At 44.4% G+C, this 18,095-nt stretch overlaps 1 protein-coding gene across 1 annotated transcript in view; it reads left to right on the top strand.

Moving 5' to 3' along the window:
- The window catches only part of FAM120B (family with sequence similarity 120 member B), a gene marked incomplete at both ends in the record, with an annotated part of 56,297 nt that overhangs the window by 17,516 nt on the left and 20,686 nt on the right, over positions 1–18,095 (top strand). Inside the window, 2 exons of the mRNA XM_080700314.1 lie at positions 11,089–11,261; positions 14,761–14,853. Of these exons, the coding sequence (XP_080556440.1) occupies positions 11,089–11,261; positions 14,761–14,853 (266 nt within the window). The remainder of the gene's footprint in view (positions 1–11,088; positions 11,262–14,760; positions 14,854–18,095) is intronic.

An 18,095-nucleotide genomic window follows, 5' to 3' on the forward strand; every position in this document is an offset into this window, starting at 1 on the left:
TGAAGATTCAAGTCTCTTTCCATATTTGGAAAATTCTCTGAGATTATTTCCTTGAAGATATTACATATGCCCTTGGTCTGTACCTCTATCCCTTCCTCAATGCCTATTATCCGTAAATTAGGGCGCTTCATATTATCCCATAATTGCTGGATGTTTAGGTTTTGTTGCTGTAAAGATTTCTGTATATCGCTGACTGTGTTTTCGGTTTGGGATGTACTGTCTTCTAATATTGATATTCTGTTTTCCATTTCATCTAATCTTCCAGAGTTTCTTTCTATTGCTGTCTTCATTTCACTTATTGCCTCTTTCATTTCATTCCAGACCTCTTTCTGATTCTTTTTTAGTGTTTCTATTTCACCTTTAACCTCCTCTATACTTGTTTTAAAACCTTTCATCATATTGAACAACAAGATTCTGAACTCCCCTTCTTGCATTTCTAGTAGGTCAGTATTCGTGATTTCTGCTGTCTCTTCATAACTCCTGGTTCTCATATTTATAGTGTTCTCTGTCCTGTTTTTCTGATTTCTACCCATCGTTCGTGAGTAATGTGTTTAGTCAAATCTTAATATTAGGAGTTTAGGGGTATCGGCAAGTCAGCAGAGCCTTTCCAGCGTTGAGGGCGGGTGATGTGTAAAGAGGTGGGGTGATTGGTAAAGGGGTCAGATTAGGTAGAGGATATGTTAGGTTGAGAAAGACTTTAAGTATGATAAGGTAATAACTTGCTAGGAATGAGAGAGAGTTAATTACTAGGACTCTTGTTGTTAGTAGAGTAGTTATGGATATAAAAAATACTTTGAGTTTTAAACCATGAGGTATATTATGGGGAGAAGTTTTGGGGGAGAAATGTATGTAGGTTAGTGTGGGAAGGTTTGTAAATAGGGATGCTGGTAGGAGCAGACAGACATTAAAAAAAAAAAAAAGAATCCCCACAAGATACCAAGACTATTATGTAATCCAAGAAAAAGGAAGGTAAACCAATCAAAGGAGGAGAATGAAAGAAAAGGAAGGAAAGAGGAAGAAAGAGGAAAAAGGAAGAGGAATAAAATAAAAGGAACTAGCAGCCGTGTGAAATAAAAAAATAAGGCAAACTATCCAATGTATATATATATAAAACAACAAGTTAAAGTAAGAGAAGTTTGGATTAAAAGAAGAAAAAAGAAAAAAAAAAAGAAAAAAAAACCAGCAATAACCATACTAAAACAAAAGCACTATAAAAGCAAAATAAAACATAACATCCACATTAAAAGTAAAACAAACAGTCCTCCTTATTTACGCATATGGGGTCAGGTCCATATAATATGTGCGTATCTGATTGCTTGGTAGCTTTCAGAATACCATCCAATGTCTCTTAGTTTTCTTTGTACTCTATTTTTATCTTCTTAAGTCACTCTGGGTGTTTGGACACCTTTTTCTCCTTTAGCTGCTTTAGGTTTATGTGTCCGGATGTCTGGTTTCACTGTTATTTGATTCTGTACATTTCACAGATTCTGCGAAATTCTAACCTGTGGTCAGCACATCTGCACTCACCACCCTCGCCTCCAGCCTGTGCTTCCTACAGCAGGGGTGGAGAGTGACTAAAGTGTAATTGGAACTTCCCCCTGAGGTCCTGAGCAGATTTTGTAGCCCGATGGATTTTCTTGTGTCTCTGGAAATTCCAGCTGGGCTAGCCGGTGTGGTCCCAAGATGTACCCTGGGCAAATGAATGCTGGTTCCTGGGTGGCCACACTTACTGCCAGAGCTCTGCCTATTCCAGGAGTGCAGGCTGGATGCACTGTTAATACTGGACCCTAGTGAGAGTGGGTGCAGCTGTCTATTGCTGCTGGTATGTTCTTCCAAGGTGTATTGAGCTGTGTTCTCACTTAGAACTAAGCATCTGGCTACCAGGAGGTTGGGAATACCCAGGGGTGGGCCAGGGGTGCAGGGTAGGTGCTCAAGGGTCCAGTGTGCGGTGTCCAGCAATGGTCTCTGCCTCCCGCGGGACGTAGAGGCTGGGGGTGCCCCAAGGAGATTTCCGGGTCTCCCAGGGCTTTTGCAGCCTGGAGGGTAGGCTCTGGCAAGGTGGCAGGGGTTAGCCACAGAAGCAGGCTCCAATTTAGGGGGGCAGTGTACAGGCACTGATTACTAGTAGGGGACAGGCAGGATGCGCGAGGAGAGTGCTCTGAGGCTTGAGCCCGTGGTGGGGGGTTGAGACTGCGCACACGCTAGGACCCCAGTTTACCAGGGCACCCTCAGGTACCTGTCTTGGTGCAGGAATCCGTGTGAGTCTCTATGCCGATGTGATCCGGTCGCTGGTGGGCAGACAGAGTTCTGGTGGGTGCTGCTCGCTGCTTAGGATGCGGTCCTAAGTCCGTTTTTATTCCCGGATTATCTTGCCGTGGTAATATCGGGCAGGCAGCTCCTTGGACAGCTGCTAAAGCAGCCCGCGGCTCAGCGTTCCGCAGCGGTCCGATTGTATCTGCAGCAGGTCCCGTGTCCGATCTTTGTTCTTCTTCTTCAAGTTCAGGGTTCCGCCGAGGTACCAGGATGTGTTTTGGTTCCTGGTATGTATTTATTTTGTTGATTTAGACACTGCTTTCTCGGTATTTAAACTTTATTTACTTCAGCTACTGAGAGGTGCTGTGTCCCTCAGTCACCATTTTGAAAAAAAAAAATTATTCTTTATTTTGAAGCAGGGTCTCACTAAGTTGCAGAGATCCTCACTAAGCTGAGGCTATCCACAAACCTGTGATCCTCCTGTCTCAGTCTCCTAAGCACTAGGATTACAAGCTGCGCCACCACGCCTGGCTTGTTCCATTTTCATATGCATTAAATTCTCTGATGTTACTAGTATTTTCATTCCATCACTGTGTGATTACCAAATACAGATCTGATACGGCAAATGGCTTTTTTAAAGTGGAATTGTACTAGGAGGGAAGTTGAAATACATTGTTGTAAGAAATAGTTCCTTGTTCTGTTAATTTGTAATAGACTCAACCCTAAAAATAACAGTTATCACAAAACAAAAGTGCATTGACATTTGTTTTTACAGCAACAAGGATTTTTTTGTACCAGATAGCCAACATAATTTTGCAAAAATACTTTGTTATATATGTAATTGCCATTTTATAATATCTTTTCAAAAGTAATATGGAAAAAGATTATTGCAGTTCTATTCATTGCTTGAATTAAAGAGAATATTTCTTTATCATATCATGAGTTAATTTTAAAGGCCACTCTAAATGATGTTTTGCTAGGCTCTATAAAGGAGGTCAGTATCAGACAGATGCCCTTTCTGGTGCTCTTGGAAGCACTGTCCATGGCACCTGGAGCTGCAGAGCTGATGCATGCAGTTCTGTGGGTCATGCCAGCCTCCAAGGCCCATGAGAGCCATGGCTCAGACTCTGTGTGCTCCATGGCTAGCAGGCTAGTGAGAGGACTTTTGAACCTCTGGCAGGTGATTCAGATGATTAGCTGTCTGTTTATATTTGTGTTAGTGATATTCAAAACAGACAAGATCTTAAAAGCTAAATGCTCTTTCATAGCCCTGAGGAAGGTTGCAAAGTGATTTTAGACCAGGATGCAGACAGTGTCCGTTTGCTGTCATAGGTGTTCTTGTTCTTTCGGCGGCAGCAGAGTCCCTGTCAGTGGCTGACCTCTCTCTTATCTTCAGGAGAGCCTGCCAAGTGCTTTGCTTGCTTCCAAGCCAGGCAGACAGCTGTGCTGCCTAGAGCCTGGCTTTTTTATTCTTCAGATGGTTTCATTTGGGCTGACTTCCTAAGTTAAGCTACACTTTTCAGGAAGTCTCTGCTGTTCTTCTCTTTTTAGAGACCTTTCTTCTAATAGCACATGTGATTTAATGCTTGCCTTCTTGAATAGTAAAAATAAAAAAGAAATAACAGCTATTTTTTGGCAAAGTGAAAGATAGGCAGAATATTGCAGAAAAAATTTAAAGATATTCCTGAGATTAGGCAAGCACAGAAAGAGAAGGGACATATGTTTTCTCTAATATGCCCAAGCTAGGGAGTAGTGGTGATACCAGAGGGACTCCAGATGATGGAGGGGAAACCTCAGCAAAGCTAGAATGGAAGGATAGGAGAGGAAGAAAGCTGAGGTTGTTCAATGGAGGAGCTACATATGAATATGTGTAATAGTATAAATATAACATGGTTAACCTGGACACTCTTTATTGGGTGGGGGGAAGGGAAATGGGGGAAAGGGCACGAAGTACAATCTAAATGTACACCATTTTCAGTATGTTCCACTTCTAAATAAAAAAATGAGAAAAAATAAATAAATATGAAACAAGAAGAAAAAAAAAATTAGAAAGGGACTAAAATTGACGAGCCAGGAAACAGAAAAAGAAATTTTATTCCAGGTTGCTATGGTCTGAATGTTTGTGTCCTCCAAATGTATACATTGAAAACCTGATCATTGATGTGTACTGGATCAGGAAGTGTAGCCTTTGGGAAGTAGTAGGTATTATGGTTTGAACATAAATGTCCCCTGGAAAAGCTCACATGTTAGCAATGAAAAATTGTTCAGAGTGGAATAGTTGAATCGGTGGTAAAATCTGATCAGTGAGTAAACCCATTCATGGATGAATAACTTGGTTGGACATATTGGGTGGTAATGCAGGCAGGCAGGCAGGCGAGGCTAGAGGAGATGGGTCCCACGTGGTGTGGTCTTGGCTGCTGTGTCTGTCCCTGGCCCCTTCCTCTGGCTTTCTCTGCTTCCTAGCTGCCGTGAGTTATGTAGCTTTCCTGTGCCACGTGTGGCTGCCATGTTGCTTCTGCCTAGGAGCCTGCTGACCATGGATTGAACCTCTGAATTTGTGAGCTAAATCAGCCTTTTCTCCTCTTAAGTTTTTATCAGGCATTTTGGTCACAGATGAACAAATTGAATAAAATAGGTGATTAGGTAAGACTCATACCCCTACACCAAATGTCACAGGAAGCTAGCTGCCTGAGCCATTCTCCCATGTGAGGACCAGCAAGAAACACACCTGTCCACCAGGAGATGGGCTCTCACAGACAGCAGCCATGCTGGTGCCTTGATCTGGGATGTCAGCCTCCAGAGCCTGTTGTTGCAGCTGCCTGGTCTACGTAGAGAGAGACTCTGTATAAACCATGTATAGTTGATACGACAGCTCTTCAAGTGGTCCAAGGTACTGGTCTGTTTTATTCAAGAAGCTCCTTCATATGTGTTTCCCATCATTGTGTGCAGAAATGTACACATCTCGCTTGCTTTGCAGCATATCATGACAAGTGATGTTTCTGTTAGTATCAGAAGGAATGCCTTGGAATCTGACTCTCTGCCCCAGTTGGAGTTGTGCTGTCCTCAATGCCCCTCACCCTGCCCTGCACTCCTGTTCTTCCCACCTTGCTAACCTTGCTAACTTTTTGCATGCTGAGGGAGTGAGTCTTGGATACCATGTTTGTCTTCAGAACTGGAGGATCCTCTTTAGACAAAGAATAGTTGATTTTTTTTTATTCTCAGCATTGTTCTTGAGTCATTATAAGCATGTCTTTATTTTAGAAACCTGGGAAAGCTGATGTACCCGTCTAATTGATAGCTTGTCTACTGTGAATAACTGTTAAGTGCTATTCATTCAGTCAGTAAGCTTAGTATTTCTTGGCTTATACGGGCTTGTGACTTACTAGAAGCTTGAAGAACATCTTAGAATTCTCTTACAGTGTGAAATGAGGTCCAGTGACACGTTTCGAAGAGCTGTATTGGACTCATTCTACTGCTTGCTCTCAGATGATAGCAGTGTTGTTTTCTTGTTAACATTTACTATTAACGGTTTTTATCCTGATGTTAAAGCATACAGTTTGAGACAGTCTGGACAGGTCTTGGAGGCTCCTGCAAATGCATTTGTGCATGCTTGCTATGGCACTGCTGATGTGCTGGCCAGTCTCTAACTCCCTGATCATCATGGACCAAGCAAGGTAAATGGGTTAGAGTATCAATAGTGGCTTCCCTCCATTTGTAAAAGTAGAGTAGTCTTAATCAAGCAAATGTGTTAGAGACACACATTAGAACCTACGATGTGAATTGCATTTTTCACTGCATACTCTTTTTTTGTGAAAAACAGGATTAAACTCAGGGGCATTTTAACTCTGAGCTACACACCTCAGCCCTATTTTCATTTTTTATTTTGAAACAGTGTCTTGCTAAGTTGCTGAGACTGGCCTGAACCTGGCATCCTCCTTCCAGGTACTGGGATTACAGGCATGTGCCACCACACTCAGCTACGGTGCATATTTTTTTATAGCCACCACCACTGTATTTTGAATCTGTTAGGTAGAAGCAGTGTAATAATGTCTTCAAGTGTGGAATTAGGCAGCTTACTCGTGTGAGTGTAGAGTTTTAGTGAGTTTTCTCATTGCTGTGACCAAAATGCCTGAGAAGCAGACCTTGGAGGAAGAAGTAGCTACGTAAGGCTCACTGGGGACCTACCGGGCTGTGCGATTTCAGAGATCTGTCTGTAGTCAGCCTGCTCCAAGCAGGAACCACGGCAGCAAGACTTTCTTGGAAAGAAACACCATCCTCAGCTCTCCTCTGCTCTAAAACAGAATTCATCTAAATGGTCCTTCAATAAAACTCTGCCCACTCTGGTGAAGATAGTAACTAGAAATCTATCAAAGGAGAAGTAAATCTCTGAATGGCAAGAGGAACAGACATTTTACTGCTTTTCAGAAAAAAGAAATTATTGTAAGTAAGGCCTTTTTGTGGTTCCAGAGGGTTCCACATGTTATGGAGATGCTCTGCTTGTAGCATCAGCCAGCAGGAGCTTTGGAGTGTGTGAACCTCAACTGGAGCCAACCCACAGCTTCTTGTACCCTATCACCTACATTCATGTCTGCATAGGCATTCAGTGTATCTTGACTAAGTAAATTATTGATTGAATTTGGGTTTAAAATTCTCTGATATTAAGAGACTTATGCACCGGGCATAGTGGTGCATGCTTGTAATCCCAGCATTTGGGAGACTGAGACGAGAGGATCCAGGTTCGTGACCAGCCTCAGCTACTTAGTGAGACCCTTTGCAACTCAGTGAGACCCTGTTTCAGAATAAAGAATAAAAAATAGGGCTGGGGTGTAGCTCAGAGGTAAAATGCCCCTAAGTTCCATCTCCAGTACTGCAAAAAAAAAAAAGCGAGAGAGACTGGTTATTTTCTATAATCTGTTTAATCATTAGGCTTCTTCAGGGACTAATTTCTTTATTATTGATGTTATTCTATTTTTTTTTTCCTCTGTGATTCTTTTACCTTTTCTATTGAAGAGTGCTGAGTGGCATTCAGACTCTGTGTATGGGACTCTCCTGGCCCCTGTGCTAAAACATTATTGCCCTCCAACCCCTTTGTTTCTTTGTTGTTTTTGTTGTTGTTGTTGTTGTTTTGGTGGTACTGGGGTTCCTAGAAGCCCTTCTACCTCTGGGCTACACTCCCAGACCTATTTTTTATATATTTTTTATTTGGAAACAGGGTCTCTTATGTCAGCACGGCTGGCCTCGAACCTGCGCGATCCTCCTGTCTCTGCCTCCCAAGCATGGGGATTACAAGCGTGCGCCACCACGCCCAGCCCAACCCCTTTATTTCTAACGAAGGATGGTGAGATAGAGCCCAGTATTTTGTACTTCTGAGTTCCCAAACGATTCTGTGGCTGTTGTTCTAGTAAAAGACATAAGGAGAGAAAACTGAAGCTTGTCAGTTCCATAAGTTATTTACCAACTGCCTTGTTCACTGATGTGTCATGCCTCTGAGGGCTGAAAGCTGAAAATCAGTCTGTTGTTCATTTGCACTGGTCTCTAAGTTCTGGCTTCTCTTCTAGTTTCTGCAGAGCCCCACTGCAGAGCCACACATTAAAAGAGCATCTTTTTGCACTGCAGTGAGTATCAGCACCTTCCTTCTGGTCCAGATGCAGGTACCAGAGCCTTGCTCCTCCACAGCGTCGCCAGGATCCACCTGCGACCTGCCTGCTGCTTCTGAGGTCCACCCTCTCCACGTTCCTGCAGTCAGTTCAGCTATAGCCAGCGTCCCCTGGCCAGCGCAGGCTTGAGCATGTTGCCTCTTTGGGCTCGCTGTCAGTTCTCTTCTGTTGCTCTTAGAGTAAAGTGTTTGCACAGAGCTCCGTTCCCTGAGCGCCCTCCTTCGTCTGAGCCTCAGCACGCCTTCTTTACGCTCCCATGTTGGCTAGGCGAGGCTGTTCGGCCAGCCGTGTGGTCCCTGGGCTGGGCTCACTGGGGCTGGCATGGTGTTTTTCATCCCCACCTCATCCTTGGCACCAAGCATGTCAGCCTTCGCAAGGCTTTGACAAGAGGCGAACTTTCAAAGCTGGTCAAGAATTGACTGAACTTATGTGTTTTTCTCTCCTGTCTTTTATTAGACGCTTGAAAACTTTACCTGAACATCTGAGGCCCTTTCTTGGAGTTTGTCCCTTGGAGGGAATGAGTACGGGACCAGAGAAAGTGCTGTCACTCACTCAGTCAGGAAATCTCGTTCTGCTTCTCCTGTACTTGATGATCAGTGTGCTCCACAAGCCTCCAGTTTTTATGTTAAACTTCTGTGTGTAAGCAGAGGAAGTACGAGGTGATACCTCCACTCTCTGCTGGGACTTGCCTCTCAGTTATGTTCACAAATGCTTTTTATACACATTAAGAAAGGACTAGAAGCAGTGTTCCGAAACATGGTACTATCGCCGGGCGTAGTAGCACACGTTTGTAATCCTAGCATTTGGGAGGCTGAAACCAGAGGATAATGGAGGATCATGGTTCGAGGACAGCCTCAGCTACTATTTAGTGAGGCTCTTTATAACTCAGTGAGACACTGTTTCAAAATAAAGAAGGAGCTGGAGTGGTGGCACAGGCTTGTAATCCCTGCTCTTGGGAGGCTGAGACAGGGGGATCGCACATGTTCGAAGCCAGCCTCAGCTACTGAGTGAGGCTCTCAGTAACTAAGTGAGACCCTGTTTCCAAATAAAATGTAAAATAGGTCTGGGAGTATAGCCTGGAGGTAGAAAGCCTCTTGGTTCCACCTCCAGTACCACCAATAAATAAATAAATAAAATAAAGAAGGAAAAAATAGGGCTGAGGGTATAGCTCGGAGGTAGAATGCCTCCGAGTTTCATCCCCAGTACTGGAGAGAGGAAAAAAAAAAAAAAAACTGGCAGCAGGCCCATCGTAAGCCCGTTTTCTAGGAGTGTGCTTCCAAGGCTTTCTTGCCTGTACCTGTGATTGTCTTGGGCCACTAAATCTCTGTGCCATGGGTGTCTTAATTATCTTTAACATTTTCTTTCTAAGGGAATACTTCAGTTTTTTTAAAAGTGCACATGGCTTGGGCTGGAGTGTAGCTCCATGCTAGAGCACTTGCCTAGTATGTGTAGGATTTGGATTCAACCCCCAGCACCACCAAGACAGAAAAAAAAAAAAAAAAAACCGCAAGGAACTTGCTGAGTTCTTTCACTGCTGAGGTGGGAAATGCCCCTGAGAATAGCGCATGGTGCTGTGAAAAGCAAGAAGGAGAATCTTGTGCCTTTGCTTCCGGTACCATTTGGTCGGCGGCATTTGTGTCTTGGTAAGTGTGTGGGCATTTCACACTGACCGTCCCTGTGTGTTGGCATATGTGATGCAGCTGCCAGCTGCGGGGGTTGGGAGTGCTGCCCGTTAGGGGCCTCTCAGTGGCACCTTGCTTTTGGCTCAGGGTGGAAGGACAGCCTCCTATGGCCACTAGAGCCCACCCAGACTCACTGCTTTTTGTCCTGATTTAAGTAAATGAGAAAGAGTTTCTCTTTTGCCTGTAATAAATATCTGTACAAAATACAGAAGTGAACGCTAAAATTCACATTTTAGGATTTTCTGTTTCTCTCATAGTTTTAGGGAAGTGCTTCCAAAATGTGAGGTTCTAGAGATGTCTGCATCCTGTCCCATCCCATGTCATTTTGTGGACTGATAAAATGAAGATCCTTGGGTATGGTGGCACACATCTTATAATCCCAGCAACTCAGAAGGCTGATGCAGGAGGATTTCAAGTTGAAGGCCAGACTGGGAAACTTAGTGAGTCTGTGTATCAAAGTTTAAAAGTTCTAGGGGTGTAGCTCACTGTTAGTGCCCTGTTCGTCCAATCCTTAATACCATAAAAGAATACCAGCTCTCTAGTATGCATCTCTATTTTCAAATCAGAAAGTCCCAAGAAAATAAGTTTCATGGTCTCTCCAGCTGATTCTTTTACACATGAACATTTGAAAACATCAATCTGGAGGAGTTAGAGGACTGAGCAGTGGGCAGGCGGTGTCCTAGGGAGCACACCCCGTTCCCTCCCGGCTCAGTGCCACCGCCTTTGCCTCCACCATCAGCTCTGCCTTTGTGCCTGTTCTGAGAGGTGTTTCTAACAGCAGGCATGAAAGCCACCAGTTTCCTTCAAATTTAGCCATTAAAAAGAAGAACATTTTGCCGGGCATGGTGGCACACGCTTGTAATCCCTGCACTTGGGAGGCGGAGACAGGAGGATCACGCAGGTTCGAAGCCAGCCACACTGGCTTAAGAGACCCTGTTTCCAAAAATAAAATAGGTCTGGGAGTGTAGCCCAGAGGCAGAAGGGTTTCCAGGAACCCCAGTACCACCAAAAAAAAAAAAAGAAGAAGAAGAAGAAGAAGAAGAAGAACATTTTTACTGAAATATGTATGCTGGTCCTTCAGGTTTTGTTTTCTTTTAAACCAGGAAGCTATGTTCATGTTTGTGTTTTAGTTCCTTAAAGGTTTGAGGCCTCACGTATATCAGAAAGAGAAGAGATTAATTTCTATTTATTGTGTTTCTTTTTGTGTGTATGTGGCACTGGGGATTGAGCCCAAGGGCATTCCACCTCTGCGCTACACCCCCAGCCCTATTTTCTTTTTATTTTGAAACAAGGTCTTGCTAGTTTGATGCAAGTCTCACTACTTGCTGAGGCTATCCTTGAACCTGCAATCCTTCTGTCTCAGCCTCCCAAGTACTGAGATTATAAGTGTGTGCCACCATGCCTGGCTTAATTGTGTTTCTAGAGGAAGCATATTGTAATTAGTACTACAAAGAATAATGGTAAGTAGACATCTTGTTTTCTTCTTTTTAAACTAGGGGGGATGCCTAATTTGAAAACATTGTGGCTGAGCCAGGAGCCAGCAGTGCAGGTCCAGCGCTCGGACACCCTCCTAGCCTGCTTCAACCTTTCCTCCTCAAAAGAAGAACTGCAAGCTGTTGAAAGCCCGCTGAGAGCTCTATGCTGTCTCTTGGTCTACCTCTTTGTCCAGGTAATGTTGAGTTCTATTGCTGTGGCTGGAGCTGCTCTCACCTCTCGCCCTGTCTTTTCTGGGATGCTGTGGACATTGCCATGGGCTGGTCCTAGAGTTATCATTTCCCATATCTGGTCCATAGAACATTATTAGCCCTTTGAGATGCCGTAACACAAAAAGGCCCTAGAGCCCCTCTGGTAAACTTCGTTGTGATCCTCACAAGAATGCAGAGGCTTTGGGAATCACGCAGGTGTGGGAACCTGCCTTGCTTGGCTAACCTCCTCAGATTGCTAGGCCCTGCTGTGCCCCTCATCCTTGTGCTGTTGAGATGGTTCCTGCTCAGCCTCCCAAATGCTGGGATTGCAAGTGTGCGCTACCACGCTTAGCTCTGACTTTTCTTAAGTGTCCTCTTGACTGCCTATTTTCTATCTGGCCCTACACTTTGTCTTTTGTAGAAATGTATGGTTAAATAGCTCTTCATCATTGGCTTCCTGTTCGCTAGTATAAACTAGTTTTGGCATTACTGTGTTAAGTAGAGTAGTTTATTTGTGTTGGACTTAGCAAAGTGTAAATTAGTATAGGGTAGCAAGAATTTTGTAATAGTGTTAAGACACATTTCTTTTGATGCTACATGTTAATTATTCATTTACTTTGTTCTATCCCTTATTTATTATTCTGCAGGTATCTGTGGTTGAAGTTGAGCCATAATGTGGTAGAGAGCCAGGAAGTAGAGTTTTCTCACCATAAAACGAGTGTTTGCTCTAAGTGAGGTGTGCAGAGCGACCAGAATGCATTGTGTCTGTGCCGCTGGGCACATGTTGCACTGCGGTCTTCAGTGGGTGCTCCTGGCCCCATCGTGGCTGTTGGACATAGCTCTTGTGCTCTTGATCTTTGTGCAAGTGATTGTCAGTTACCAAACTCACTTTGGGCAGCACCCAGAGCATAGCTTCACATCCCTGTTTTATGTAAACCTGAAGTAAGACAAACATGAGGAGAGAAGTTTCCACCTTGCCTTCTTCCTGAATATCTTGAGTGCACATCAGCTCAGTGGCAGTTTGGCTTCAAAGGAGATGTTAAAGTCAACATGTTTTACAGTTAGAAATGAGCAAATGGAGGAGCCAAGTGGTGTCTGTTAGGGAAAGCACTGTCCTTTTATTCATAGGGATAATAATTCTGAGAATTAGTAAAGTAGGAAGGTCACATTGTAAAAGTATTGTTTTATACAGTTCAGCTTAACCTAATATTTTGGTGTGAATGTGGAATGAAATTACCTGCTGCTCAGTGTATGAATACTATGGAGAAACTAAGTACTCCCATTTAGGTCGACCTCCAGATTAACAACATATTCTAAGACCAATTTGAGAAAATTCTCTGGAAGGATAAATTTGTATTCTAGGAATAATGAGCAATTTATGTAATCTGTATCAGAACAGATACTTTATAACTTATGATACCTAATGATAGCCATTATCAAAAGTCTAAAAATTGCTAAGAATCTGGCAACTTCTGGTGTGTTTCGGACTTGTTAGCTACAGATGTGGAGGTAAATGTGAAGGTGTTCTGTGAGGAAATGACTCATTTAGAAGAATGCTTTTCCTGGGCTGCTGTCATAAGATCCACCTTCTCCAAAAGTCACTTGTGATAAGAAGTAGAATTACGTAACAGCAAACTTGAGTCTAAACAAAGAGATTAGAGTTTATGGATTAAAAATAGGATATACCCAGAAGCCAGGCATGGTGGGGATACGCTTATAATCCCAGCATTTGAAAGGCTGAGACTCGAGGCCCTCTGTAACTTAGTGAGAACCTGTTTCAAAGTAAAGAATAAAAAATAGGGCAGGGGGTGTAGCTTGGAGGTCGAATGCCCCCGGGTTCCATCCCCAGACCTGCAAAAATAGACACACAAATGCGCGCGCGTGTGCGCGCACACACACACACACACACACACACACACACACACACTCTCTCTCTCTCTCTCTCTCTCTCTCTCTCTCTCTGCTTGATCCTCTAAGACTGGGATTTTTTTTTTCCTGCTTGTGAGTCATATACATTTGTAGATACTCTCCTCCCCCAAGTGATCAGAATTGCTGTCACTTGTATGAAGATAGCACCTACTTTGAAACAAGCATGGAATGGGATATTGGTAGGTCATCTGTGTGTCTACCTGGGTGAGGTCATGCCTACCTGAAACACTCTGCAGAGTCCAGAGGATTTCAAGGTTAGGGTCAGCAAGAGTCACTAGCAAATGGTCTTTCTGATTTATGGTGGGTCATTTTATGTAGAGTAGATACACTAGCACTTTACTTAGAAAGGATCAGTTAAATTGTCACCCATAGAGTACTGATAAGCTGTGCTTACCACACTGTGCTCCTCTCTATCTGGAAAGAGCTGAGTGCTGGGATCTCTCAGTGACTGAATACTGCAGTGCTTCTGGCTGAATGGGGATATGGTGGCCGAGACCATGGTGGCAGCCTTCAGAGTGTACAAGGCAGGAGGGGCAGAGGCGCTGTCTGCCTCTGCTCTTCCGGCCTCTTCATTTCCAAACTTACATGAGACTCAGCTGTTGCCACTCTGTCCCACTTGTTCCCTTGTTTCTCTTGTCTCCTTGTTTCTCTTGCACTTTTGTTAGACCTCTGAATCCGTGACAAATGGGTGATCTCCTACTGTGGGAGGGACTCTGGTTTACTTTAAACTGGAACCCCAAAACAGAAGTTCCTTCAAGGGTTGTTGAAGTTGGATTCTCCCCCAGCCCTGATCATCCCAGCATAGCCTGGCTTTGGCTCCTCTGACTGGAAATCTAAATTTTTTGCTCTGAGCTATTTGTGCACAAAGTAATCACCTGTATTAGTCTAATAATCAGGAGGTTCAGCCCTCCTGATTCCCAGACATTCTAGGCCTTTCTACCTTGTTAGAGAGGGAACTTGCTGGGAGTCCAAGCTTCCCTGTCCAGCTTGGCCTGTGAGTTATGTGTATAGCTAAGGATACTATAAAAAGTTCTGTAGCCAGGGGTCATGGATGGTGGATGGAGAGCCTGCTCTTCCAGTGCACATTTTGTCTGCTGCCCAGGATCTGGTGCACCGTGCATGGGTATGCATGTGAACTTGTGTATGCATTCATGTGTGTACCTTTGTATGTTCCCATTTGTGCACCTGTGTGTGTTCCAGTGTTGCTGTGTGTGCCTATGCACTCCAGCACTGCACTGTGTGTGCGTCTGGACGTTCCTGTGTGTGCACATGTATGTATGTGTCTCTGCACTGTGTGTGTCTGTATGTTCCTATGTGTGTGCATGTATGTATATGTCTGCACCTGTGTGTGCATGTATGTATACATCTCTGTATTGTGTGTGCATCTGTACATTAACGTGTGCGCTCCTGAGTATGTGTCTCTGCACTGCGTGTGCATCTGCACGTTCCCGTGTGTGTGCATATATGTATGTTTGTCCATAGTTGTAGCTGGTCGTTTACAGAGACCTGGCCACTTTGATGCAGCCTTATTCTGCCTTCCTTTGTTCCTTGCAGGTGGACACTCTCTGCCTAGAAGACCTGCATGCATTTGTTGCCCAGGCCTTGTGCCTCCAAGGAAAATCAGCTGCACAGCTTATGGACATCCAGGTACAGACCTGTGCTAGAGGCTACCATACCACTGGCCAGAGGGTTCGTGCACTTTCATCCCTTTCCCTTGGTATCTGGTATTGCATAAAAGAGGGCAGGAAGCACATGTAGTCGAGTCTTTTCATGAGGCAGCTCTGGGATGGGCGCCAGATTAAATGCTGACAACTGCTACCTTAGTCCAGTTCCCAGGAACCTGAATGGTTCTCAGGCCTGACCTGAGGGGTGGTCTAATAGTTTGAAGAGAAGAGCTGTTTTGACTCTTTGCCAGCCTGGTGTCAAGGTTAGGGGTTTGGCTGTGCTTACCCGTCCCACCCACTCTGCACAGAAGAAGGTGGGCCGCACAGCTGGTACCTGGTGCTTTGCATGCTTGTCGAGGTCTCAACTTTGTGCCTTCCAGGTACAAATGTGGAGACAGATGCTCCTGAGGCTGGGGGTGGGGGGCAGCAGGGTAGTTCTGGGTCTGGCACTTGAACATTAGCAGCTTAAAAACTGTGTATGCAGGTACATATTTATTAAAGTTCAGGTGATTGGATTGTATGTGTGAAGGTGGATATCACCTATGTTTATGGATAGGATAGATGTGTGTGTGTATATGTGTGGTCAGCCTTCCTTCTCCATGGGTTCCAGATCCACAGTTTCAACCAACTGTAGATTGAAAATATTTTTTAACATTTGGGAGGCTGAGACCGGAAGACTGCAGGTGTGAGACCAGCTTTAGGGATTTAACAAGGCTCTCAGCAACTTAGTGAGACCCTGTTTCACTTTTTCAACATAAAAAAATATATATAAAAAGGTCTGGGGTGTAGCCCAGAGAAAGGATCCCTCTGGATCCAATCTCCAGTTTAAAAAAAATAATTGCATCTACTAAACATGTACAGACTTTTTTTATTTTTTATTTTATTCATTTTTTTGTTGGAGGGGGTACTGGGGATGGAACAAGGAGGCCTTCTACCTCCATGCTACATCCCCAGTTCTATTTTATTTTTATTTATTTATTTGTTTGTTTTTGCAGTGCTGGGGGATTGAACCTAGGGGCATTCTACCTCCTAGCTACACACCCAGCCCTATTTATTTTTTTCTTTTTATTTAGAAACAGGGTCTCACTGAGTTGCAAAGGGCCTCACTAAGTAGCTGTGGCTGGCCGTGAACTGCGATCCTCCTGTCTCAGCCTCCCAAATGTTGGGATTGCAATCATGCACCACAACAGGGTCTTTCTAACTTGCTGACAGCCTTACTAAGTTGCTGAGGCTGGTTTTAAACCTGCGATTCTCCTATCTCAGCCTCCCAAATACTGGGATAACAAGCGTGTGCCAACATGCTTGGCTAGACATTGTTCCTTGTCAGTGCTCTAAAAATTGCAATATTTTTTATAACATTGCATTGTCTCGGGTATTATTTGTAGTCTAGAGATGATTTGAAGCACCCAGGGACATATGTGTAGGCTATATTAAGATGTTATCATTTCATATAAGGAACTTGAGCATACATAGGTTCTTGGTGTCTGAGGGGAGTCCTGGGACCAGTCACCTGCAGATGCCAAAGGACAACTGCATACATTCATTTATACACACAGAAATTGCTCATACTAGCTGGGCGCGGTGGGCACGCTTATAATCCCAGCACTTAGGAGGCTGACACAGGAGGATTGTACAGGTTCGAAGCCAGCCTCAGCTACTTAGTGAGGCTCTCAGCAACTCAGTGAGACCCTGTTTCCAAATAAATTATAAAATAGGGCTGGGGGTATAGCCCGGAGGTAGAAAAGCCCCTGGGTTCCATCCCCAGTGCCGCAAAAAACAAAGAAAAGAAAAATTGCTCATACTGAAACCAAGGAATATAAAAGCCCTTATCTTGTAATAATTACATAAGTAAAAGAAAGAAAGCATTACTTTGAGTTAAAGACCCAAAACGCAGCTTTTCTTCATACTGTAAAAAGGTTGCCCTATGAACACAAATGGGGGCTGAGTTTGCGTGGTCTGAGGATGTCTGGAGGCCAGCCCGGCCTGGAAGCAGCTGCAGACTCTTTTAACTCAGTATTCTCCAAGGCACATGTTTACCTGTCTCCCTGCACAAGTGTGACTGTCCTCATGGCTTCCAGCTTGGGTTATTGAAGAGCATACCTGTTCATTGTCCTTTAAGTAGGGCACATGATTCTAATACACAGTTGGTACTGCCCTTGTGAAAGTACCCCACCCCAAGACACACACAGAGTTTGAACCTCTGTGGAGTAAGGAAGTAAGTCGAGCACAGTCTGAGTTATACAGAGTAAGTAATGGGAACTCTTCCTCTTGAAAAGCTTGGGGGGTCGGGTTAGGGTGGGAGTCTTGGGTCCAGACTGTTGAGGGCAGGTCTGCTAGGGCAAAAGAGCAGTCGTAAGCCCCGATGCCCTCACTGCTCTGTCGTCTTGAGCTGTGAGCTAGGTGTCCTGTACACATTGGTACTCACTGGCCACGTCCCTAGTCATGCTTGCGATGCTGGAAGCGCTAAGAAGCCTTGCTGCTTCCAGATCCTATCTGCTCAGTTGCTTCTAACTTGGGAATCCCACCTACTGTCAAGGAGTGTGAAGGGGAGAGATAGCTCCCTGCTTGCCCCACTCTGTTTTGTGAGAATCAGATGTTTGCCCAGAGTAGATTTCTCTGTAAAACAGATATTGGGTTATCTGTAAAACAGAGACAGCATTATCTGTCTCTGAGCCAGGTAGTGCACACTGCAGGCCCCAGTGGGTCCAGCGGGCGCTGTACCAGCCAGTGTGCATGGCAGTCTGGGAGTTGCCGAGACTCCAAGTCTCTGCACATGCCTGGAGCTTGCAGCTTTGCTTCTACCTACTTCCAGGGTGAAAACAGAAACTCCTGGTTTCTTTTTTTATTTTTTTATTTTTGCAGGTCTGGGGATGGAACCCAGGGTCATTCAACCTCCGAGCTATACGCCATGCCCTATTTTTTATTCTTTATTTTGAAACAGGGTCTCACTGAGTTGCATAGAGCCTCACTAAGTAGCTGTGGCTTTCCGAGAACCCACAATCTTCCGGTCTCAGCCTCCCAAATGCTGGGATTACAAGCGTGCGCCACCACACCCGGCTTTCCTGGATTCTTTTCACACTTGAGAGCTCAGTGAGCTGGAGTCCTGGAGAGATGCCAGCTGCCTTTCCTAGCCACTCATTAGGAAGTCCTTGGTCATGTTTTGGTTGGGGAATTAAAAGGAAAAGAACATGTCGGGTGTGGTGGTGCACGTTTGTAATCCCAGCG

Source organism: Muscardinus avellanarius (genome assembly GCF_963383645.1).
Source record: "Muscardinus avellanarius genome assembly, chromosome: 8".
NCBI lineage: Eukaryota > Metazoa > Chordata > Mammalia > Rodentia > Gliridae > Muscardinus > Muscardinus avellanarius.